Source organism: Anguilla rostrata, chromosome 8, assembly GCF_018555375.3.
Source record: "Anguilla rostrata isolate EN2019 chromosome 8, ASM1855537v3, whole genome shotgun sequence".
NCBI classification, from domain to species: domain Eukaryota; kingdom Metazoa; phylum Chordata; class Actinopteri; order Anguilliformes; family Anguillidae; genus Anguilla; species Anguilla rostrata.
The window spans coordinates 2705953-2732558 of record NC_057940.1 but is presented as its reverse complement, the minus strand read 5'-3'; the positions used below and the strand labels follow the sequence as shown (position 1 = coordinate 2732558).

Below are 26606 nucleotides of genomic sequence, written 5' to 3'. Positions count from 1 at the left end.
TTCACACAGCATACGCACTCAGCAAAGTCATTCAGCCACCTTTTTGTCCAAGGTTAAAATGGCATTGCCCCCACACGGGAATCGAGCCTGCAAACCCCTGAATTGCGAGCCCAGGTCCCTAACTGCTACATTACACTGATGTGTCATCGCTACACCCTCGGTCTGTCCCGTTGGTTCTGATGTGACTTAGTAAAAGGCACACAGCCCAGTTCAACAGGGAGATTAAACACAGTGCTTCCTGTGATGGATATTCCAAGCCAATCCTAGGAATGAGTCACAGTCACAGAGAATTCTGGGATTCGTAGTATCAGAAAATCCTCAGATACTTATCCTCAGGAAACCTCGCCCCAAAAACGGCAAAGTAAGCAAAACACAACAAGGACTCAGCGACTCATTAACACCGTCTGACCAATGAGAACAGGACAGAGGAGAGACCAGACAAAAGACAAACAACAACACAAAATGGCATACCATCCTAAAACAGGCAAGGCAGACAAATAAACCAACTGCACCCAGGGCTGACGTGTGTAAGAAGGAAGAAGGGAAAATGAGAAGGGAGGAGACAGACGTGAGGAGACAGATCTGCAGAGTGAACAGGGCCTGATCAGAGACGGCAGGCTGGCTCGGGCAGCCGCTCGCATTTAAACGCGCATTTAATGCGACAGAAGCATGCGGGGCCGCAGCACAGCGGCGCCGTGTACGCAGCGCAGCCTTCACTCACCTTTGACCCCGGGGAGGGGGGGGGTGAAGGGGGGGGTTCCCGGACCCAGGAACGCAGGCTGATAGTCAGGCCCGAGCCCCGCCCCCTGTGGGCCACGGCCCTGAAGGACACCTCCGTGATCATCTTCACACCCCCGCCCGCCTCCCCAACCGTCCCAACAGCCCCCACCTCGCGGGTTCAGCGGCGCGACGGAGCAGTCACAACCGCGGCGTCCCCCCCCCCCCGTCAGCGTTGGCGATCGCGTTTGCGTTTCCGTTTCTGTTTTTCGCAGTCGGAGCGGGAACGCGGTGCTCAGCTCGGTCTCCCACCGCACCGCTGCTCAGGAAATGAAACGGAGACGGGACGCGAGCAGGAACAGCCAGGCGGACTTTACGCCCGCCGTCACCTGCGGTGTCAGATTGCGTCCCCACCCCCACCCCCACCCCCACCCCACCCACCCCTGCGCACTTATCGGCTGCCAAGCCCTCCTCCCTCCTCCCTCCCTCCCTCCCTCGCCCGCTCCGGGGCCAAAGGCCTCTCCACAGAAGGGAGGAGAGGAGCGATACGGAAGACAGCAGGGGGAGGAGCTGCACACACACCCGCTGAGCGCAGTCAGGCTGGAGGAGTCAAACAGGACCTGTGATTACAGCCGGAATCCCGCACACTCACAGAGGGAATGCCGCAAACTCACAGAGGGAATGCCGCACACTCACAGAGGGAATACCGCACACTCACAGAGGGAATGCCGGAATCCTGCACACTCACAGAGGGAATACCGCACACTCACAGAGGGAATGCCGGAATCCCGCACACTCACAGAGGGAATCCCGGAATCCCGCACACTCAGAGGGAATGCTGGAATCCTGCACACTCACAGAGGGAATCCCGGAATCCCGCACACTCAGAGGGAATGCTGAAATCCTGTGGGAATCCTTCACACTAACAGACGGAATGTCGGAAAACCTGCACTCACAAAGGGAATGCTGGAATTCTGCACCCTCTAAAGGGAATGCCAAAATCCTTACACTCACAGAGGGAAGGTCGGAAACCTTCACACGCACAGAGGGAATGTCAACATCCTGCACACTCACAGATGGAATGTCGGAATCCTGCACACTCAGAGGGAATGTCGGAATCCTGCACACTCAGAGGGAATGTCATAATCCTGCACACTCAGAGGGAATGTCGGAAACCTATACACTCCCAGTGTAGGGGCTGGAATACTGTACATTCACAGAGAGATGGCAGTTGAACAGAAAACACAGACAAACAACAGGTGCTTTAAATCAGCACCTCTTTCTCCTACAAATATCATGTCGTAAGAAATGTACATCCTCCAGAGATCCAGCAGAAGTATTTACATTTTCTGACATAATAAAAATATCTTGGATGACAAAAACATGTAGTACGGATAATATTTTTAAAAATATAATCTTCTTTATTTGACATTTAATGAATGTGCCCTGTAGTGTATGTCTCAGCTCAGTAGAATATAAGAATCCAGAGATTTAAAAGAGAGACTCATGTCCCCTACAGGGGACAGAAAGGAACAGACAGATCTGAGAAGGATGTCATTCTCTCCCATAAAAACAAACAAACACATAAATAAGCAGCGAGATGGGAAACGCAGACGACATGCCCACTGAGAGACGACAACACCGAGCTGTATTCATCCCCTGCTTACCGGCGCGACGCTTTCCCTGGAAAACTGCAGGTGGAGGAGGAGGAGTGGAGACGGACAGAGAGGCAGGCAGAGACAGAGAGAGAGAGAGGAGAGAGAGGAGAGGAGGAGAGAGGAGAGGAGAGATGAGCGCACAGGCGCATAGCCAGAGCGCGGGGTTGGCTCCTGGGGCTGCTGTCGTCGTCGTCGGCGCCGTTAGCCGCTAGCCGCTAGCGCTGCCTCCCGCTCGCCCCCACCGCGCCCCGATCTCGGAGACGCTGCGTCGCCGTGGCGGCAGCCTGCCTCCCGCAGAGAGCCCCCAGACGGGCCCCGGGTCCCCCCCCCATCCTTCTGTCCGTCCGTCTGTCTGTGTCTGCCTGTCAGTGCGTCCGCGATAGGAGATTACCCACGATCCCCAGCGCTCGGTAGCCTGCCTGTGTCTCGCTCTCTCTCCCTCTCCACAGTCGCTACTGCCCGTGTGACGAAAACAGCTGCTCGATTATACATTCCGCTCAGACGAACAGCTCTGCTATCCCTCCCTCTCTCTCTCTCTCTCCCTCTCGCGCTCCCTCCCTCTCTCTCTCTCTCTCGCACTCTCTCTCCATTACTCTCCGCCTCCCCCTCCCACCCCCTCACACACTCGCTCCCTCTCCCTCTCCATCACATTTGCTCTCTCTCTCTCCATCACTCTCTCTCTCCTACTCAACAGCCCAGCGCCCACCTGTCTCAGATCCAGCACCATCAGCTGAGTGCAGCTTCATGGTCTCCCCTCTGTATGACTCAGACTGCAGCTGCGTGGTCTCCCCTCTGTATGACTCAGACTGCAGCTCCGTGGTCTCCCCTCTGTACAGCACAGCTGTGTGGTCTCCCCTCTGTACAGCTGTGTGGTCTCCCCTCTGTACAGCACAGCTGTGTGGTCTCCCCTCTGTACAGCACAGCTGCATGGTCTCCCCTCTACAGCACAGCTGAGTACAGCTGCGTGGTCTCCCCTCTGTACAGCACAGCTGTGTGGTCTCCCTTCTCTACGACACAGTTGTGTGCAGCTGTGTGGTCTCCCCTCTGTACAGCACAGCTGCGTGGTCTCCCCTCTCTATGGCACAGCTGAGTGCAGCTGTGTGGTCTCCCCTCTGTACAGCACAGCTGCGTGGTCTCCCCTCTCTATGGCACAGCTGAGTGCAGCTGTGTGGTCTCCCCTCTCTATGGCACAGCTGAGTGCAGCTGTGTGGTCTCCCCTCTCTATGGCACAGCTGAGTGCAGCTGTGTGGTCTCCCCTCTCTATGGCACAGCTGAGTGCAGCTGAGTGGTCTCCCCTCTGTACAGCACAGCTGTGTGGTCTCCCCTCTCTATGGCACAGCTGAGTGCAGCTGTGTGGTCTCCCCTCTGTACAGCACAGCTGTGTGGTCTCCCCTCTCTATGGCACAGCTGAGTGCAGCTGTGTGGTCTTCCCTCTGTACAGCACAGCTGAGTGCAGCTGTGTGGTCTTCCCTCTGTACAGCACAGTTGTGTGCAGCTGTGTGGTCTCCCCTCTCTATGGCACAGCTGAGTGCAGCTGTGTGGTCTCCCTTCTCTACGGCACAGCTGAGTGCAGCTGTGAGGTCTCCCCTCTGGTCTGTAAGGCTCAGATAAGTGATCTGTCTCTTTTGGTGTCTGCACGAGGGTTTTATTTCATTATTTTTCCCTCAGTGAGTTGTTGTCCTCTGCTCACTTGCTGATGTCACTTTCCCCCCCCCCCCCCCCCCCCCCCCAGTTCCCAGGTTACGGCACAGTGCAGCGCTACCCCCCTCCCCCCTCCCCCCTCCCTTCACGCGCCGTTAGCAACGTGGACCAGTTGCCGTGACAGCAACAGATGTGTCAAGCTCATGAGGAAATGGAATATATGGACTTCAGCGAGAACCTCAGTCTCGTGCTTTTTCCTTCTCTCCCTCTCTCCATCTCTCCCTGTCTCCATCTCTTATTCTCCCCATCTCTCTCTGGCTCTCCCTCCCTCTCTCTCATTCGCTCAGTCTCTCTCTGGCTCTCCCTCTGTCTCTCATTCTCTCCGTCTCTCCCTCTGTCCCTATCTCTTATTCTCTCGGTCTCTCCTTCTCTCAATCTCTTTTTCTCACCGCCTCTCCATCTCCCTCTCTCTTATTCTCTCCGTCTCTCTGTTATTGTCTGATTATCAGGCTCCCTCTCTCTCCCTATCACATGAAAAGCAGGGGAAGGTCCTTTGTAAAAACGAAGCTCTGATAACATGTTCAAACGGTACAGAGACACCGTCAAAAAGATAACTGCTCCTCTCTCTCATGATCAGCCTCTGACAGTCACACTTAATGAAAAAGTACTGTGAGCATTTTATTCACAGGAAAAACAAAACACACACTCTAACACACACAGCTCCACAAATCCTGCAGCTCTTCCTGCCAAAACCACTGACCCTGATCCTGAACTACAAACTACACAAGGTACAACACATCTCTTTTTCCCTCGATTAATCAGGGAAATATTCATTTATAGAGCCCTTAATGACATTTCCCTGCGTTGTCGTTACTGGCTGACTGTGACAGCCGTCAGCGGGAGACAAAGCTCAGCATTCGGGTCAAATACCCGCAACCCCCCAGAGACACACTAATGGTCTGATCAGCACCGTTTCCCAAATTAATCTGAAAAAAAAACACATTCCCGAAGATGGGATATAGTGACTCAGATCACGGCTGGAAGGAAGCCCGGATACGGAGGAGGAGATTCCCGTATGAAGTGTGAAATCTCACCTCTGAGAGCTCTGAGCATCTGAGCCCAGCAGAGCACATGGTGCTTCACCAGAACACGCATCAGATGTCTAAATGGTAAGACTGGGGGGGGGGGGGACCTAGAACATAATACTAATGCAGAAAGCAAGTCCCAGAGTTCAACTTCTTTTCCTCCTCTGCCCAAAAAACCCCACCAATAATCCCCAAACAGGGGCAAACAGCCACCCAGCCCACTGCTCTATTATCCATTATCACATTAGTATTCATTCTCCCTGTCCTGTCCCATTCATTCTCCCTGTCCCGTCCCATTCATTCTCCCTGTCCTGTCCCATTCATTCTCCCTGTCCTGTCCCATTCATTCTCCCTGTCCCGCCCCATTCATTCTCCCTGTCCTGTCCCATTCATTCTCCCTGTCCCACCCCATTCATTCTCCCTGTCCTGCTCCATTCATTCTCCCTATCCCGTCCCATTCATTCTTCCTGCAGTCACCCAGTCAAGGGGGAATCCACAATCCTATCCCATGATGCACTCTTACACCTCTCTGACGTGGACCGTTGGTGGTCTACGCTATACAGTGAACACCTGTGTGACATCAGCGAATCACACAGCCAGCCCTGGCACCGCGAGCAGCGCTGGCAGCCCACGCGTCGCCTCATGGAACCTTCCGGAAGAGGGCCAGACGGAGTGGAGCTGGCATCCTGGGGCACAGTCTGTCACACGGGCAGGACGCTGGTCTCTCTCCGTCTCTCTCTCTTCCTCTATGACTCGCCCATTCCTTCTTTCCCTTTATCTTTCTCTACCACTCTCCCTCTTTCACTCTCCCTCTCTTTTTCACATCTCATCCCCCCTCTTTCTCCCTCTTTTCTCCTCTCTAGCCCGTTACGTTCTTTCAGTTTTCGTTCTCAATGCCTCATACAAACGCCCTATCAGCTTTTCTGTCCCTCGTTCTCTTTATGCCACCAAACACAGAGTCAGAGAGAGAGAGAGACAAAGGGAGATACACTGAGAGAGAGAGACAAAGGGAGATACACTGAGAGAGAGATAAAGACAGATACACTGAGAGAGAGAGATAGACAGAAACAGAATATGAGAGAGAGATACGTAGAGATATAGAGAGACAGACAGAGAAAAATAGACAGAAGGAATATGAGAGAAAGGGAGAGGGAGAGAGAGAGAGAGAAAAAGAACGAGGGAAAGCGAGAGAGAGAGAGAGCACAATACACAGTGTGACAGAGTGAGAGAGAGACTGTGTAAGAGTTTCGCACTCCCACACTATGGTCTGGGCCCAACACCAGGCAGTATTTTGGGCAGTATTCTGAGTGTACTGCAGGAAGAGACCTGGGTAAATAAGGTCACATGATCTGGGCAGTATTCTGAGCGTACTGCAGGAAGAGAGCCGGGTAAATAAGGTCACATGATCTGGGCAGTATTCTGAGCGTACAGCAGGAAGAGACCTGGGTAAATAAGGTCACATGATCTGGGCAGTATTCCGAGTGTACAGCAGGAAGAGACCTGGGTAAATAAGGTCACATGATCTGGGCAGTATTCAGAGTGTACTGCAGGAAGAGACCTGGGTAAATAAGGTCACATGATCTGGGCAGTATTCTGAGCGTACTGCAGGAAGAAAGGCGGGTAAATAAGGTCACATGATCTGGGCAGTATTCTGAGTGTACTGCAGGAAGAGACGCGGGTAAATAAGGTCACATGATCTGGGCAGTATTCTGAGCGTACAGCAGGAAGAGACCTGGGTAAATAAGGTCACATGATCTGGGCAGTATTCTGAGTGTACAGCAGGAAGAGACCCGGGTAAATAAGGTCACATGATCTGGGCAGTATTCTGAGTGTACTGCAGGAAGAGAGCCGGGTAAATAAGGTCACATGATCTGGGCAGTATTCTGAGTGTACAGCAGGAAGAGACCTGGGTAAATAAGGTCACATGATCTGGGCAGTATTTTGAGCGTACAGCAGGAAGAGAGCCGGGTAAATGAGGTTATTGTCGTTAAAGCACTGCTCTTGTGTCCATTAAGAATATGGAATCTGAGATGTTTCTGTTGGTGTGTATTTATCAGCCTGAGGACTGCAGCCCTCCCCGTTCCCATGGGGACAGGAGAACAGGACACGCAGAAATAGGGTAAGTTAAAAAAAAAAAAAACTCAGGACAAGCAAAACTTTATGTTCTTTCGCCCGCCTAAAAAAACTTCACAACTCCCTATTTATAACTGACACAGATTCAGCACAGCCTCCCCAAACCTCTAGCCCGCACTCCTTACGGCCTGTGCTAACTAGGACAAACTGTGTCAATTAGGACAGACTGCGCAAATGAGGTTAGCCTGTGCATCTTCCACCAAAACTGTGCTGACTGGGCCAAACTGTGCAAATGAGGTCAGCTTGCGCTTTTTCTGAAGTAACTGCGCTAACAAAGTCAAACTGTGTTTCTTACACATTAACTGTGTTAACAAACTGTCTCTAACAGGAGAGAGATCCACTCTTCTCTGCTCTGTGAGCTCTGACAGGAGAGAGATCCACTCTGCTCTGCTCTGTGAGCTCTGACAGGAGAGAGATCCACTCTGCTCTGTTCTGTGAGCTCTAACAGGAGAGAGATCCACTCTGCTCTGTTCTGTGAGCTCTAACAGGAGAGAGATCCACTCTGCTCTGTTCTGTGAGCTCTAACAGGAGAGAGATCCACTCTGCTCTGTTCTGTGAGCTCTAACAGGAGAGAGATCCAGTCTGCTCTGTTCTGTGAGCTCTAACAGGAGAGAGATCCACTCTGCTCTGTTCTGTGAGCTCTAACAGGAGAGAGATCCACTCTGCTCTGTTCTGTGAGCTCTAACAGGAGAGAGATCCACTCTGCTCTGCTCTGTGAGCTCTAACAGGAGAGAGATCCACTCTGCTCTGTTCTGTGAGCTCTAACAGGAGAGAGATCCACTCTGCTCTGTTCTGTGAGCTCTAACAGGAGAGAGATCCACTCTGCTCTGTTCTGTGAGCTCTAACAGGAGAGAGATCCACTCTGCTCTGCTCTGTGAGCTCTAACAGGAGAGAGATCCACTCTGCTCTGTTCTGTGAGCTCTAACAGGAGAGAGATCGACTCTGCTCTGTTCTGTGAGCTCTAACAGGAGAGAGATCCACTCTGCTCTGTTCTGTGAGCTCTAAGAGGAGATAGATCCACTCTGCTCTGTTCTGTGAGCTCTAAGAGGAGAGAGATCCACTCTGCTCTGTTCTGTGAGCTCTGACAGGAGAGAGATCCACTCTGCTCTGTTCTGTGAGCTCTAACAGGAGAGAGATCCACTCTGCTCTGTTCTGTGAGCTCTAACAGGAGAGAGATCCACTCTGCTCTGTTCTGTGAGCTCTAACAGGAGAGAGATCCAGTCTGCTCTGTTCTGTGAGCTCTAACAGCAGAGAGATCCACTCTGCTCTGTTCTGTGAGCTCTAACAGGAGAGAGATCCACTCTGGCACTCTGTTCTGTGAGCTCTAACAGGAGAGAGATCGATCCACTCTGCTCTGTTCTGTGAGCTCTAACAGAAGAGAGATCCAGTCTGCTCTGTTCTGTGAGCTCTAACAGGAGAGAGATCCACTCTGTTCTGTGAGCTCTAACAGGAGAGAGATCCACTCTGCTCTGTTCTGTGAGCTCTAACAGGAGAGAGATCCACTCTGCTCTGCTCTGTGAGCTCTAACAGGAGAGAGATCCACTCTGCTCTGTTCTGTGAGCTCTAACAGGAGAGAGATTCACTCTGCTCTGTGAGCTCTAACAGGAGAGAGATCCACTCTGCTCTGTTCTGTGAGCTCTAACAGGAGAGAGATCCACTCTGCTCTGTTCTGTGAGCTCTAAGAGGAGAGAGATCCACTCTGCTCTGTTCTGTGAGCTCTAAGAGGAGAGAGATCCAGTCTGCTCTGTTCTGTGAGCTCTAACAGGAGAGAGATCCACTCTGCTCTGTTCTGGACCTCAACAGGAGATCCCTCTGCCTGTGAGCTAACAGGAGAGAGATCCACTCTGCTCTGTTCTGTGAGCTCTAACAGGAGAGAGATCCACTCTGCTCTGTTCTGTGAGCTCTAACAGAACAGAGATCCACTCTGCTCTGTTCTGTGAGCTCTAACAGGAGAGATCCACTCTGCTCTGCTCTGTGAGCTCTAACAGGAGAGATCCACTCTGCTCTGTTCTGTGAGCTCTAACAGGAGAGAGATCCACTCTGCTCTGCTCTGTGAGCTCTAACAGGGCCTTTCCATTACGCTTTATCAAGGACAGGGAGAGTCTGCTGTTCACATGATATATAACTGCAGTCACACGCACTCGCACACACACACACGCCTACTCTCTCTCTCACACACACACACACACACACACACACACACACACACACACTGAGCCAGTCTGCAGAGCGAAGGTCAGTCATAAGCAGTAATGTTTCAGAGGGGGAACGGGAGCAGAGCTAATGCTAACGTCCACAGCTGGGCTAGAGGTTCTCTTAAAACCGAATGTCGCAAACATTAAAAATCAGTTCAGGAACACAAAATAGCCCACAACGATTAATTACGTTATTTACTGATCTTCCTTTAAACTACGTCTGGTGCTGCAGAGCTCAATGGGCTTCATTACAACACAGGTTTTAATGATTTCATTCATTAACTTAGGCATTGAACTGGACCCTTGTGGTTGGTGTGCAATAACAATTAATCAGAGCATGCGCACAGTAGCAGTAAATAACCTAAAATTACGACATTACTCCTCAATAGAACAATAATAACGATAAGACAGGCCTACACGGTTACGAAGGTCCTCCATCCAGCATGGGTTACAGGTCTACGCAACCCAAACTCCATTTCACCTGCAGAGAGGACCTAGCCTGGGTCTCAAGAGCAGGTACCCTGGCTGAGTTACTGAATTAGCTGCACACACCAATGTTCGCACACAGATTAAGCCACAGTAAGACACACACAGCCAATACCTCTATAACTGAACAAGCACAAACTCACACACAAAATCTCTCACACACACACACACACACACACACACACACAACTCCTCTATAACTGAACCAGCCAACCTCACTCCACACCACACGACAGCCAAACCTCTGTAATTGAACAGCGCACTCACCACAAGATCTCTCACCCAATCACACACTCAGTCCCTCTAAACGGAACCAGCAAAACGTCTACAAACCAAACTCTCCTCAACACTGCACTCCTCACATCACAAAGCACACACGTCTCTCACTGAGACTTCCAACCGCTACAGATACCTCCACAAGTCCTCATCATATCAGTACTACTGGAGGCCGGCGACAGTGCTTTTGGTAAGGACACTCAACCAGTTGTAGGTACATCTTGTCTTGTCAGCTATTCACCAAACACGGTCGAGCACGGCATCGACTAACCTGCAAAGCCACGGCAAGATAAGCGTCGCTTAGAGTCAGACTACTTACCAGGCCTCTAGCCCTGTAACACTGCTAGGCAAAGGGAGATCAGGCAGTGGCAATAGTATCATAGTCCAGTTTCCTTACACTGAAATCTGTTCACAAACTCTCCAGCTGATTCAGATTACTCATCGACAGGATTTGAATCAGGCTGATCATGATCCTTACCTGTTCTGTATCAGGGCTAAGACCTGGGCCCAGGTGAGTCATGATCCTTACCTGTTCTGTATCAGGACTATGACCTGGGCCCAGGTGAGTCATGATCCTTACCTGTTCTGTATCAGGACTATGACCTGGGCCCAGGTGAGTCATGATCCTTGCCTGTTCTGTATCAGGACTATGACCTGGGTGCAGGTGAGCGGTTTCCTTACCTGTTCTGTATGAGGGCGATGACCTGGGAGTAGGTCTTCCCAATGATGCTCTCTCCATTCACCTTCACGATGCGATCACCTGCAGGAGAAACAGCCAAGGTTAACACGGTTATCAAAACCGTACGATCACCGATAACTCCTCATTACTCACAGATTAGCGAAAGGACATAACAATGCTAGAGTCTGGTGAAAAACTTAACCGTCTGCGTATCTGAATGTCACACAACAGATTTTTTAAACACTTTAACCCAGGGTGCTGGCGAAATTTAAAAAATCAGTCCTTCAGATCCCGAAATTTTCAACAAGGACATTCACTGTCAATCGCACAATCGCAAAAAGAATTCAGCGCTGAATATTGGCGAAAAGGAGTTTTCCTTATTAAAACCATAGTGTGTTCTATAGGATATTTAATGGAATCTTAAGGGCTAAAATATCAGACTATTCAAGGTGGGGGGGGGCAGTGTCCAGGCACCCTATTATCTCACTGGAGGCCCCTTCAGACCCATGATAGGATCTGGGACTGATACAGCAGAGGGGTGGGGGGGGTGTAGGGGGCAGGTTGGGGGGGGGGGGTGGAATTACAGGAAAACAGCTGTGAACCCATGTCTGTGGCCCCCGGCGCGGGGGGGAGGGGGAGTGGGGGGGGCGGCTGTGTTCAAACAGAAGCGGGCCTTCCGTGGCCAGCAGGACTAAGATCGCTGAACACTCACACACACACACCGCGGTGTTTCAGCTGTGACTGCAGGGGGCGCTCAACTCCATTTCCCTGACTAAATAACAGCCCAAATTCACACGTGCTGACCACTCTGCAAAGTGTCTTCCCAACAGGTTTCTGTAAAAAGCTCTAAACAAATAAAACACTGATTTTAACTGGTCTGAACTGAAGCCTTTCCTGGCCCCAGCTGTTGACCCTAGACTTGATGATGATGAGGCGATGTGGTGATGTCATGGGCGTGTGATGTCACCTGTGCAGAGTCCGGCGCCGTGAGCGGGGCCTCCTTCCTTCACCTGCTTGACGAAGATGGTGTCCATTGGCTCCAGCCTGTTCCGCGGTCTCCCTGGCAACAAGAGCGAAGAGCCGTGTGACTCACGCGCCTGATATCACCAACAATACAGGCCGCTGCGCGCGTACGCGGAGTCTGATACTGTGTGTGTGTGTGTGTGTGTGTGTGCGCGAGTGCGCATGCGTGTGTGAGTGTGTCTGAGTGCATGTGTGTGAGTGTGTAAGTGTGCGTGAGTGACTGCGACTGTGTGTGTGTCTGTGCGTGTGTGTGTGTGAGCACGCGTGTGCGCGTGTGACTGTGACTGTGTGTCTGTGCGTGTGTGTGTGAAACTGTGTGTCTGTGCGTGTGTGTGTGAAACTGTGTGCGCGCGCGACTGTGAGAGTGTGTGTGTGTGTGCGCGCGTGCAGTTCAGTTCACGCAGTGAACATTATTCTACACTGCACACACTCCGCCCAGCATCACTGCTCAAACCACTCCAGTGTACACACAGATAACACAGAAACCAGCAGTGAGTCACCACAGGGGAAGAGGTGAGCCAGGATCAACTCTCTCTCATTCAGACCGGCCTTCTCTGTCCTGGGGGGTAGGGTCACACGGGGGGGGTGCCCTAAAGCCCTGGGGGGGTACAGGTGATACACACAGTCCTGGGGGTACAGTCTCTCAGGAGATATGATCTGATATGAGGGTTTAGATGCGATGCTTCTAAATGCATCGCGATTTGACAACTTGGCACTAACTTGGTATTAACCATAAGCTGTTGCTTAGCAACATCGCAATTTTTTCCCCCCTTAAAAAACGCCAACACGCTTGTGGTTGTTTTGATAGTGTGAGACAGGAACCCAGAAAAAAGGCACCAAGCTGCACATGCGCGTGTGTGTGTGTGCGCGCGTGTGTGTGAGTGTGTGTGTGTGTGCGAGTGTGTGTGTGTGTGTGTGTGTGTGGTGTGTGTGTGTGTGTGGCGATGTGTGTGTGTGTGTTCATGTTCACGTGTGTCCGTGTGCTCATTTAGCCCTCAGGCCGGCGAGCCGAGCCCAGAGCGTACAGATGTGCGATCAGGCCTCCCTGTCCTCAGCCATTCATCCCGCCTGATCCGCTTTTCCGGAAGCTCTCTCGCTTCCAGCAGCTCCAGAAATACTGAGGTCACCCCCCACGCGAACAGCGAACGGCGCTGAGGAACGCGCAGCGTTTACCCAGCAGCGCCGGGGATGGGATCCTTTCACTACCCCCGGAAACTCCGGGGCGCTGAGCAGCTAGCCTGCGCGAGGCTAGCAGATTAGCCTGGAGGCTCGGCACCGTCAGGGGCCAGAGACCACGGCCCGATACGTGCATTAAGGACGTGTGATACTGACGCATGAACTGGGCGTGCGTGTGTGTGTGTGCGTGTGCGAGTGTGTGAGTGTGTGTGTGTGCACATGTGCGTTTTCTCCGATCATACTGCTCTATACCGAGTAATGAATATTTGATGTGAAGCTGCTGCTGTTATTAGCCATAATTTCACTTAGTGAACTCTCCCACACGCACGCACGCACGCACACAAACTATAAACCACACACACACACTCACTCACTCTCTCGTTCCCTCTGTCTCTCTCTCACACACAAAACCTGCAAGAACCACCTGCTACAGCCTGCCAATCACACTCGAAACACCACCTACAAGCCACATTACACGGTTAAAAGCTAAGAGCTGTTCATATCGGCGCTTAGCAGAAAGCTGTGTGGGGGCGTCCGCCTGTGCTTTAAACAGAAACAGCTACACACTGCTCATCTTACAGCACCAACGCTGGCGCGCATCAACCCACCATCATCATCATCATCATCATCATCACAGACACAGATCAGCCTGAATTAGCCACAGACCACACAGGCACATTTCACATGTAGAGCCACCGTTTCAGTGTGTAGATCTATACTCCCACTGATATGCATATGGATTGGCACATCAGCTCAGCTCTGCACAGATTAACCTCTTCACTGCTGCGCATACATTAACTTTAACATCACCACAGAAGTGCCAGTGGAGCTCGTTACAAGCAGGATGTCCATAAGTAGGCGGTGATCTGATAGGTCAGGACAGTAGGCGGTGATTTGATGGGTTTGGACGGCAGGCGGTGATCTGATAGGTTGGGACAGTAGGCAGTGATCTGATAGGTTGGGACAGTAGGCAGTGATCTGATAGGTTGGGACAGCAGGCAGTGATCTAATAGGTTGGGACAGTAGGCAGTGATCTAATAGGTTGGGACAGTAGGCAGTGATCTAATAGGTTGGGACAGTAGGCAGTGAGCTGATAGGTCAGGACAGCAGGCAGTGAGCTGATAGGTGACACAGGCAGTGGCTTGGGACAGCAGGTGAAAGATCTGATAGGTTGGGACAGTAGGCAGTAAGCTGATAGGTTGGGACAGCAGGTGAAAGATCTGATAGGTTGGGACGTAGGCAGTGAGCTGATAGGTTGGGACAGCAGGCAGTGAGCTGATAGGTTGTGACAGTAAGACTAAACGTTGCTAAAGAGAGTGAGGGGGGGTTGGATGGTCGGGACGCTCTCTCTCCAGGGGCACAGACCCCTACCCCCCCGCCCCACCCCCCCCCCCAGTCTGCAGCGCAGCGTGGGCCGAATTTAAACGACGGCGGGGGAACAAGCTCCCCTTTCACAGCGGCCCGACACCGCCGTAAATCGCGGCCGAGCCGTTTAGCACCGCTGAAGGGGCCCGGCCCGCAGGAGAGGGGCGTAAATTCTCACCCCGCCCCGTCTCTCTCCCCCCGAGCTGCCGCGGGCCAGAGAGGCCAAAAAAGCCGAAGCAGAAAGGAGGAGAAGAGAAAAAAAAAAAAAGAGAGAGAGAAAGTAATAATTAACTGGGCAGGAACAGGGACTGAAGAGTTTGCTTGGTGCACACAGAGGCGCCCAGCGAAAAGGAAGGAGGGATCCCCACGGGCCAGGGGAACCCGTTTCCCCCCCCCAGGCATCGCCCGGGAGCCGAGTGTCCGGCGCACAAACTTGCGCTGGGACGGGGCGTAGAGCTGGGCGGGGACAGAAACACACAGAGCCACACGCTCTGATCTCCAGCAGGCTGTGCTGTACTGTGCTCTGCTCTCACACACACCAGGCCTTCACAAGAGCTGCAGCTCAGTCTGCCGGGCGTGGGCGGAAATAAAATCTGCACTCGCGGGGTGGGGGTGGGGGGTGGGGGGGTTAAAACTGCAGTTCTGAGCCTCGTTGCGTAAGAGCGAGTGGCAGGGCCAGGGCAGACTGCTTTCAGCTGCGAGACCTGATGACACCGCTACCGGTGGTTTAGCCCCACAGGACTCCCCCGTGAGCGCGCGGGAGGCTAACATGAGCGCGGGAGGCTAACATAAAATGAGCACGGGAGGCTAGCATGAGCGCGGGAGGCTAACAGGAACGCGGGAGGCTAGCATGAGCGCGGGAGGCTAACAGGAACGCGGGAGGCTAACAGGAACGCGGGAGGCTAGCATGAGCAAGGGCAGCTAGCGTGAGGGCGGGAGGCTAACGGGAGTGCCTTGGGTGTACGTTACCTGTCTCCCAGGTAAACGCGCAAGGGGGGGGTGGGGCGTGTTTAACAGCGTCACTGCACACGCTCAGATGGCCACGCGAGCACAAACAGCGTGTGCATTATGCAACGCTGCTATGTGGACCTCGCACATTCAAACACAATCAAGCAAGCTTTCCACCCCCACGGCTCTCTGCTTCCCCCTTGTGGTGATTAACGGGATCTCACCACACGCTGTGGGCTGTGAGTGGGAGACAGGAGGACTTTTAACACTGAATGGAGCACTAAAGTGTTTGTGTGGGTGTGTGCCTGTGTCTTTGTGTGCATGTGTGTGTGCCTGTGTGTTTGTGTGCATGTGTGTGTGTGTGTATGCCTGTGTGTGCGTGCATGTGTATCTGTGTGTGTGTGTGTCTTTGTGTGCATGTGTGTGTGTGTGTGTGTGTGCCTGTGTGTTTCTGTGCATGTGCATGTGTGTATGCCTCTGTGTGCGTGCATGTGTATCTGTCTGCCTGTGCGTGTCTGTGTGCATGTGTCTCTGTCTGTCTGTGTGTGTGTATCTCTGTGTATCTGTGCATGTGTGCGTGTTTGTTTGTGTTTGTGTGTGTGAGAGAGAATGTGAGTGTGTCTCTCCCCCCTTTCGTTGTGTTTATGAGCTCAGATAACAGCACACAGCCCACAGTAGCGCAGTAGAGGAGTGAGTTTACTGATATTCAGCTTCCTGACCTCAGGTCACACATGACTGCTCCCCATTTTCCAGCTGATCCAACATAAACAGACAAATCCCAGCCTTTCATACGGCTGCCATTCTACATCCTGCCTGTAGAGGGCAGCAAAATCACACTGTACACAAATAAATTTGGGATCCTCAGTCTGTAGGCACACACTGCAGAGGTTTCTCTCATTAGCTTGTACTGGAGAAGAAGCTAATCCCAGGGTAGAGGCTAGCATGTAAAACCCCTGAGAGTCATTCAAAGCTCTGCCTCACTGCCCGTGTCAGAGTGGGGTCAGGTCCTGATGCTGATGACCGTCTGGATCTGCAGCATAGCCAAGCAGCTGAGAAACACTCAACACTGAGCCAGCAAAAAGAGAACCCACTAATCACATCATGGGTCAAGACAACCCGCCACTCACTGTGGGGCACTAGAAACCACCACTCATTGTGGATCAAGAGAAACCACCCCTCACTGTGGATCAAGAGAAACCACCACTCACTGTGGGTCACTAGAAACCACTAACACACTGTGGGCATAAGAAACCACCCCTCACTGTGGGTCAAGAGAAACCACCACTCACTGTGTGTCACTAGAAACCACCCTCACTGTGAGTCAAGAGAAACCACCACTCATTGTGGATCAAGAGAAACCACCACTCACTTTGGAGCAAGAGAAACCACCACTCATTGTGGATCAAGAGAAACCACCCCTCACTGTGGGTCACTAGAAACCACCCCTCACTGTGGGTCACTAGAAACCACCCCTCACTGTGGGTCACTAGAAACCACCACTCACTGTGGGTCACTAGAAACCACCACTCACTGTGGGTCACTAGAAACCACCCCTCACTGTGGGTTAAGAGAAACCACCCCTCACTGTGGGTCACTACAAACCACCCCTCACTGTGGGTTAAGAGAAACCACCCCTCACTGTGGGTCACTAGAAACCACCTCTCACTGTGGGTCACTAGAAACCACCCCTCACTGAGGGTCAAGAGAAACCACCCCTCACTGTGAGTCAAGAGAAATCACCCCTCACTATGGGACACTAGAAACCACCTCTCACTGTGGGTCACTAGAAACCACCACCCACTGTGGGTCACTAGAAACCACCAATCACTGAGGGTCAAGAGAAACCACCCCTCACTGTGAGTCAAGAGAAACCACCCCTCACTATGGGACACTAGAAACCACCCCTCACTGTGGGTCACTAAAAACCACCACTCACTATGGGACACTAGAAACCACCACCCACTGTGGGACACTAGAAACCACCGCTCACCCCCAGGTCACCAGGAACAGCCGTTTTTTGGGTGTAATTGTCCTCGCGGAAAGAGAAGAGCCACGGCGTGAAACGAAGTCGTGGCAGCCGATGCGAGCGGCCGAGCCGCGGTTTCAGGGACGGTAAAAAAAAAAACCGGCGCCGTGTTGCATTCTGGGAAACAGGCCGCTGGAGATGAACCCACAGACAGATTGAAACTGGCAGCAGGGCTTGTGCGAGGAATCGTAAAGCAGGAAGAGAGGAGCTCGGTTCAGCCATCTGCCAACCAGCCAGAAAGAACGCTCAGGCGCCAACCCCGACATCGACAGATGCACAGAATAACACGGCCCATAAAAACCCACAGCTCCAATAAACCAGAGGGGCTGGCGAGAGTAGCGTGCTCCAATAACCTTGCCCAAAAATATCATCACCACCATAACGCCGCTCACCTCAAAAACACGTCATCGTAAAAAAATCAATAAAGGTTTAAAAAAGGAGGCATTTATTTATGTGCTGGAAACGTTTTCCAATACAAAGATAGCGGTGCAATCTCCCATCTGTGCTAAATGGAGGATTTTTAACCTGTTAAACGGGAGACAGCTACAGTGTCATATTTTTTTTAAAACGACACCATAGGAACAGCGCAAGGGAAACAACGGATTTGGATCCGTGACCTCATAAACCACGGAACACCACCAAACCGACAAACGCACTCAGCCCAATAACGGCTGGTTATGAAATGAGGAAGTATGCTAGCATGGTCCACTCTCCTCGGAGTAGTTACACACGCACGCACACACACACGCACATATGCACACACACTCTCTCTCTCCTGCTGAAACAAAACATCCTCACAATGTGGCGGCAATGTCACAACATTGACAAAACACCTCCACAAAATTGCGATTCCCCTCTGACATCACACACACACCCACACACACACACAGGCTAAACTGTTAAACAGCATCCATTCTTACACTGTCCATATATTCCAGAGTCAAATGAAACGAAAGGGATTTGAATATTCAGAGGCATTTTCCCCTCTGTTGACGGTGACAGTTCTTAGGGGTGGCCACTAGGGGCCGCTGTGTGAGTGTTTGTGTGTTGACAGGCCCCCCCCGGGAGTGTCAGAAGTTAAGGCCGTGGGGAATGGGTGTGCAGACACACACTGGTGGCAGTATTCCCCTGACAGAAACACACACTTCCAGCTCTCGTCTGATTGGTGGGAGGGGAGGGTAGACAGAAGCACACTATGTGTGCAGGATTAAGGTTTGTTTCGGGGACCAGTGGCTGTCTGCATTTCAGGGAGTGCTGTGGGGGGACGTACATCACTGCTACAGTAAGCTACAGTACATCACTGCTACAGTAAGCTACAGTACAGTACATCACTGCTACAGTAAGCTACAGTACAGTACATCACTGCTACATTAAGCTACAGTACAGTACATCACTGCTACAGTAAGCTACAGTACAGTATATCACTGCTACATTAAGCTACAGTACAGTACATCACTGCTACAGTAAGCTACAGTACAGTACATCACTGCTACATTAAGCTACAGTACAGTACATCACTGCTACAGTAAGCTACAGTACAGTACATCACTGCTACAGTAAGCTACAGTACGTTACTGCTACAGTAAGCTACAGTACAGTACATCACTGCTAAAGTAAGCTACAGTACAGTACATCACTGCTACAGTAAGCTACAGTACAGTACATCACTGCTACATTAAGCTACAGTACAGTACATCACTGCTACAGTAAGCTACAGTACATCACTGCTACATTAAGCTACAGTACAGTACATCACTGCTAAAGTAAGCTACAGTACATCACTGCTACAGTAAGCTACAGTACATCACTGCTACATTAAGCTACAGTACAGTACATCACTGCTACAGTAAGCTACAGTACAGTACATCACTGCTACAGTAAGCTACAGTACATTACTGCTACAGTAAGCTACAGTACAGTACATCACTGCTACAGTAAGCTACAGTACAGTACATCACTGCTACAGTAAGCTACAGTACAGTACATCACTGCTACAGTAAGCTACAGTACATCACTGCTACAGTAAGCTACAGTACATCACTGCTACAGTAAGCTACAGTACAGTACATCACTGCTACAGTAAGCTACAGTACGTTAATGCTACATTAAGCTACAGTACATCACTGCTACAGTAAGCTACAGTACAGTACATCACTGCTACAGTAAAGGTGGATCTCCACAGACCTGACCACCTGGGTTTTGCGTCTAGTTCTGCAGGTAACATTTTAGAAGATGTTAAGATGTTCAGTGTTTGATTTTCAGATGCTCCTAGGGAGCTGGAGTACATATCATGATTCAAAACAATATTTAATAATCCCAAAATATTTATTTTCCAAAGCACGACAAAGCACCCATTTACAATCTTCCCAAGTATGTATTTGGTCTTACAACTGTATCATGAGATAAGCACACAGAGAAGACCCGAGGGACTAGAGAACAAGCACAGCATGGCCCATTCACACCACGGTTAGAGAGAGCCACAATTATTAGCCCAAAGAGCTTTATCAGGATGCTGCAAGCAGAAGCATAACTGTCTCTAATCTCACTTTAAGGCCCGTACACAGAGCGGTGCTGTAGACCCTGAAACAGGGCCAGGGAAGCAGGGTGTTTCTGGAGGAACGGTGGTGTGTGAAACGCTCTCCCCAGGCCAAGGCCTTGTGTGATGACCCCCAACCCCGCCCCCCACCCCCCTCCGCCTCTCCGGGACGGCCCCGCTCCCAGCCCGAGCGGGCAGAGGGGCTCGCTGTGGGCGGGGGCCCCATTTTTAAGAGTTTATTTTTTATGATTATTATTTTTTTCCCCTCTTGTTATTGAATGATGTTATTCTGCGATGCTGGACGCCAGCCCGCTGGCTGTGCACAGCCAGTCTTATGCAACAGGCAGGCAGTGCAGTGCTCCCCACGACCAGCAGGGGGGCGCGTGTCCCTAAAAAAGTGGGACTCCCGTCCGTCCCTCCATCCAGATGAGCTCATACTCAAAAACGTGTTTCGCATTAACTGTACCTCAGAAATTCCCCCGCCCCGCCCCGCCCCCAACCCCCCCCAAAAAAACATTATCACTGTTTTTAGAGACACGTGTGGCTGGGGACCAGGGAGGGGCGGGGGACGGGACGGGGCGCGCTCGTAGTGTAGCGTCCCCCCGAGCCGCGTTTAGCTCAGCTCACAGACCCGCCACTTCCCGCCAAGGTCCGGAGTGAAAAGCAGGAGGACGCCAGGAGCTGCCCGTTTGTCCTGCCGTTGCCGGGAAACCCTCTCAGCGTTCCGCTGAACTCAAACTGGCTCCCTAATCCCAGATAAATCACAACTGACCACCATGACCTACAGACAACCCCGTGTGTGTGTGTGTGTGTGTGTGTGAGACAACTGACCACCATGACCTACGGGCAAGCACTGTGTGTGTATGTGTGTGTGTGTGTGACAACTGTGACCTACAGACAAGCACTGTGTGTGTGACAACTGACCACAGACAAGCATGGGTGTGTGTATGACAACTGACACAGTGGATACTCCGTAGGGAGTGTGTGTGTGTATATGATATATTCACACAGTGGATACTCCGTAGGGAGTGTGTGTGTGTATATGATATATTCACACAGTGGATACTCCGTAGTGTGTGTGTGTGTATGATATATTCACAGTGGATACTCTGTAGAGAGAACGTGTGTGTGATATATTCACACTCCGTAGAGTGTCAGCTTTTTGATTATTCCCTGTGCTGTTTAGAATAAATCTTTAATCTTGCCAAATCCAAAACACGCTACTCCACTTCCAACAACAACGCATTTCCTGCAGATGTAGTTTCTTTTGTCTGCAGCAAAAATGCAATCTGGAGAGCGCATGCTTTCACTTCAATTCATTTTTAATTGTTATTTTCTTAACAGTCCTGCGAGTTCTTATCACACACACACACACACACACACACACACACACACACACACACACACACACACACACACACACACACACACACACACACACACACACACACACACACACACACACACACACACACACAGGCTGCAGGGCAGACAGCGGAATCCTGTGATGTCACCCACTGTGAGGTCACAATCGGTGAGGTCACCGGCCAGTCCTCATCTGCTGCCTAGACTGGGGACATTCCAGCAGACAACCCCGCCCCCCCTTCGACCCTAAAATCCAACAGCTGCCACGCATCCATCCCAAAATCTACAAACCGACAGAGACAGGCCCTTCACACGCAAACGCCGCCGCTGCTCGAGCCATTTCCTGTGAGGGTCTTCCAGCACAACCCCGTCCGCCAATCAACTTTTCCACCCGACACTGAACTGCTAACCACCCAACACTGAGCTGCTAACTGGTCGAGCCTGAGCTCACGTTTCAGGCCCCGCCTACCTCTGCCCATTTCACACCAGACTAAAGCACGCGTGGGCAGCTGGGTAAATGAGTCCGTTTCCTCCTTGGCTTGCGATTGGACGAAGGAACGATGACGCTCAGTGCTTCTGTTCCCGCCAAATCTTTGCGAGACCGACACCGATTGTTTACACACTCCGCAGCACTGGACTGAAGCGTTTGCTCTCACCCGCCAACGGCACCCGAGACTCTGCCGCCGGGCCGGGAGACGGCTGCGTTATTAAAGAGCCCTCCGGCTGCGGGACATCCCAGGAGGAACGCTGCTCCTGCTGCTGCTGCTGCTCCTGCTCCGGGACCTCACCTGGGGACCGAGCCTCTACCTACGAGCCGCCAGCAAAGACCAGCGAAGGAGAAACTCTCGGGCTCAGCTCACCTGCGTGTGAGCCGCAGCTAAGTCAGGTTAGCGGAAAGCCTGGAGTCACTGCTGAAACAAACACGTTAGCTTCGCGGCGTGAGCGGACAGCGCTGAGCAGCTCAAACTTTTCCACAGTGAACAGGGGTTTTACTAGCAGGCCTGACAAAGAAGAAGTAAAAATAAATAAATAAAGTCAGCAGGGGAGCCGCTGCCTCTCTGATGCTGTGGGGCGGAGCCAGCGCCAGAAATAACGAAGCAGAGACAGAGATGGCGGGCGCGCCAGAGAACGCCGATAGCGGGAACTCCTCCGAGCGTCAGCGACGGCACTGCGGCGGTCAGTGTGTGTGTGTGTGTGTGAGAGAGAGAGAGAGTGTGTGTGTGTGTGTGTGAGAGAGAGAGAGAGAGAGAGAGTGTGTGTGTGTGTGAGAGAGAGAGAGAGAGAGAAAGTGTGTGTGTTTGAGAGAGAGAGAGTGTGTGTGTGTGGGAGGAGAGAGAGTGTGTGTGTGTGTGTGTGGAGAGAGAGAGAGAGAGTGTGTGTGTGTGTGTGAGAGAGAGAGGAGAGAGGTGTGTGTGTGTGGGAGAAGAGAGAGAGAGAGGTGTGTGTGTGTGTGTGTGAGAGAGGAGAGATGGTGTGTGTGTGTGTGTGTGTGTGAGAGAGTTGTGTGTGTGTGTGAGAGAGAGGGTGTGGTGTGTGTGATGAGAGAGGAGAGTGAATTGTGTGTGTGTGTGTGTAGAGAGTTGTGTGTGTTGTTGTGTAAGAGGGTGTGTTGAGTGTGAGGATAAGAAGAAAGGGATTGGTGTGTGTGTAGAGAGTGTGTGTGTGTGTGTGTGAGGGTGTGTGTGAGTGTGAGAAAGAGAGAGAGAGAGTGTGTGTGTGTGTGTGTGTGAGAGAGAGTGTGTGTTTTGTGTGTGAGAGAGTGTGTGTGTGTGTGAGAGAAGAGAGTGGTGTGTGTGTGTGTGTGAGAGAGTGTGTGTGTTGTGTGAGTGTGAGAAAGAGAGAGAGACAGTGTGTGAGAGGGTGTGTGTGAGAAAAAGAGAGAGTGTGTGAGAGAGAGAAAGAGAGTGTGTGTGTGCGTGTGTGCATGTGTGAGTGTGTGTGTATGTATAAATATGTATGTGTCTGTGTGTGTGTGCGTGTGTGTGTGTGTGAGAGGGTGTGTGCGCGTGTGAGTGCGTGTGTATGTATAAATATGTATGTGTCTGTGTGTGTGTGTGTGTGTGTGTGTGTTTATACGAGTATCACACACACACTCCACCTCAGCTGCTCTCACCCTCCCCAGGCCTCAGTAAGGGGGGGGGGGCAGCGGGGGGGTTAATGAGAGGCAGCCTCCAGAGGATTTACAGCAAGCTCTCAATTCCACAGGGGATTTGGCTTTCAGCTGCAATTCTTACATTTTTCTTTTATTCTTTTAGGTTATAATCCAATCTGAGTCCCACAGAGACCCCTCCCAACGCGCATACCAGAGGTTCCACCGCAGCCAATGAAATCACAGATTCCCTGCGAGTTGGCCGTCGGGCCTGGGGAGAGCGCAGGCTTATTAGCCGGGCGAGGCTCACACACCAGCACTCACATTACACTCATATCTCTCAGGTATTTAAGCAGACGCTCATAAACAGACCGATTAACACTGCTTTCTCCCTCCCTCCCTCTCTCTCTCTCTTTTTAATTTTAAACACAATGCATTTACACAGCTGGGCTTTGTCCTGAGGCTTCAGAACTTTGCTCGAGGGTGCAATAGCAGTGCCCCACTTGGGAATCAACCCCGCAACCCACAGGGTCATGCACCCAGTTCCCTAGCAACCACACTTCACTACACCCCGAGCGAATTGGTTGAGTGACGTCAGCGTTATAAGCAGATGCCTCCTGCTACCTCAGTACCACGCCCTTCCTGTGCTGCTCAGGCCAATTTCACACACATTACACTATGCCAGTGGGGGGGGATTCACACACATTACACTATGCCGGGGGGGAGTGGGGGGGGAAATTTCACACACATTACACTGTGATTGGACACAATCTGTCAGCAATAGTAACTATATCCAGGCAAAACCGTGACGGATTCTGAGCATCTACGCTGTGTACACAGTATGTATGAGCGGGAGTTTAAGCACCTACAGTGTGTGTGTGTGTGTGTGTGTGTGCACGTGTATAAAAGTAGTTTGAAAGCCTACCTCTCCGGCCTCTGTCTTCTTCCTGAAAAAGAGAAAGAGAAGTGAGTGATCATGGCCTTCAGGAAGATAACAGAAAGCCAACAGCCAAGCCCTGACCACAGGAGCCTCTAAAAACGCATTTTCAGTTTGGGCCAACAGCTGGGCAACAAACAGCAACAGTAATTATCTCAAGTTTTTTCAGCACAATAACTGTCACAGCCCCCACATCAGCTTTGAGATCAGCTTTGAGATCAGCTCTGAGATCAGCTTTGAGATCAGCTCTGAGATCAGCTTTGAGTTCAGCTCTGAGATCAGCTTTTTCAGACGCGTTTTCCTCCTAACTTCAGAGGCCCTGCGAGATGTTTCTGAGGAAAAACAATCGCCACTCAAATTTACTGGGCGTTGATGTGACAGCCAATCAACTGCAACAACACACAGCATGTGACTCTTTTTCGTCGAACACATGGAATCCGTATGGCCGTGTCACATGCTGGTTGTCATAATTCAAAAAACATTCTGACTCAGCTTTTTCAGCACGTGTCGTAGTTTTATCATCTTACCGTATTAATCATGTTTATGCATCTTTAGAGTGCTTCAGTCGCCTAATTTATTTATTCATTTTTTTAACTCAATGTGTGACTTGATCAGGGCACCCGTTTGCACCCCTGCGGGGGGACCCCAGACCCCGCCCCCGGACCCCAGCCCTGGCCACACCCCCAAACCCCAGGTCCCACCCCCAGACCAGAAATTCAGGCCCCGCCCCCAGACCCCAGGCCCCGCCCCGACCCCAGGCCCCGCCCCAGCCAGGACTTCAGGCCCCGCCCTCGACCCCAGGCCCCGCCCCAGACCAGGACTTCAGGCCCCGCCCCCAGACCCCAGGCCCCGCCCCAGACCAGGACTTCAGGCCCCGCCCTCAGACCCCAGGCCCCGCCCCCTCGCAGCAGCTCACCTGTAGGCGGGAGCTGACGGCGGATTCGGGGGGGTACACGATGAAGTGGCGCAGCGTGAAGCCGAACCCCTGGGAGGTGCGCAGGAGGCGCAGAGTCTTCGGCCCGGGCCAGGAGAACAGCTCCTCCTCTTCCTCCTCCTCCTCCTCCCCCGTCGAGGACACGCCCTCGCCCCGCCCCCTCTCCCGACCATCGGTCCGCTTGGCCTGAGAGAGAAACAAACACAGAGGTGAGAACAGGAAGGACCACAGAGCTCGGAGAGAGCACCACGTTTCCACACACATGCACCAACGCACTGTTCCCCAAACACCAGCCAGAATCAGTCAACCCCACCCCCACCCCCACCCCCATGCCAGCCAGGGTCATCCCAAACGCCAGCCTGATTCAGAGTCACCCCCCCACACCTGGACGGAAATTACAGGGACGGAAGTGTAGTATAATGGGGAAGGTCACAGGTTCGATTCCCAGGTAGGACCTTTGAGCAAGGTACCTAACCTGCACTGCTTCAGTATATATCCAGCTGTGTAAATGGATACAATGTGTAAAAAGTTGTGTAAGAGCGTCTGCTAAATGCCTGTAATGTAATGTAACAAAAAATTCAACAGATAGGCACCATAGTATAACTTAGCCTACAAACATACACATATTTTTGTGTGAATTCAAGACCTTAAAATACTAAAATATTTTTTTTAAAGAGTGTCATTTCTTCTAAAACCAAAAAAGTAGTTTTAGTGATACGTGTGTGGCACATGCGATCCGCAGGGTATCATGGTTACGTTGGTTGCTTAGTAACGCATGTTAGTATGCTGCTAGCAGGCGGGCGAGGGAAAGTTCCAGTGGAACACGAAGGAATCCGGAGGCTGTGAATGTTCCATTCACAAAACAGGACTGCGGGGGGGGGGGGGGGTGTACCAAAATAGCAACACAGCCCCGCTACTTCTGTTTAGGGTTTAGTGCAGGACACTCACTCATTCACTCTCACACAACATACACACAAACTCACTCACATACACACACACTCTCACGCAACACACACACATGCATACTCAGAAAAACACTTCTCAAACACACACTCAGAAACACTCCTCTCACACACACACACCCACACAACACACTCACACCACACAACAACACACAACAAACTCACACACACCACACTGTCACTCACACACACACACACACACACCCCCCACACATACACACACACAGAGAGTGCCAGTGTGACTCTTGTCCTGTTGCCATGCTTACCTGCCAGCACAGCACCGCCGCGCCCTCTGGAGCCAGATTTATCCCCAGCGCTGACTCACCCGCTCCAGGCCCCGCCCACCCACCTCCCTGACGGCCCAGCCGCTAACGC

The 26606-nt window shown here is 51.8% G+C and overlaps 1 protein-coding gene across 1 annotated transcript in view; it reads right to left on the bottom strand.

Moving 5' to 3' along the window:
- LOC135260292 (rho GTPase-activating protein 21-like) overlaps nt 1-26606 on the bottom strand; it is a 76949-nt gene that overhangs the window by 24504 nt on the left and 25839 nt on the right. The window contains 5 exon segments of the mRNA XM_064345533.1: nt 2385-2574; nt 10873-10951; nt 11838-11930; nt 24324-24345; nt 25252-25455. Of these exon segments, the coding sequence (XP_064201603.1) occupies nt 2385-2574; nt 10873-10951; nt 11838-11930; nt 24324-24345; nt 25252-25455 (588 nt within the window).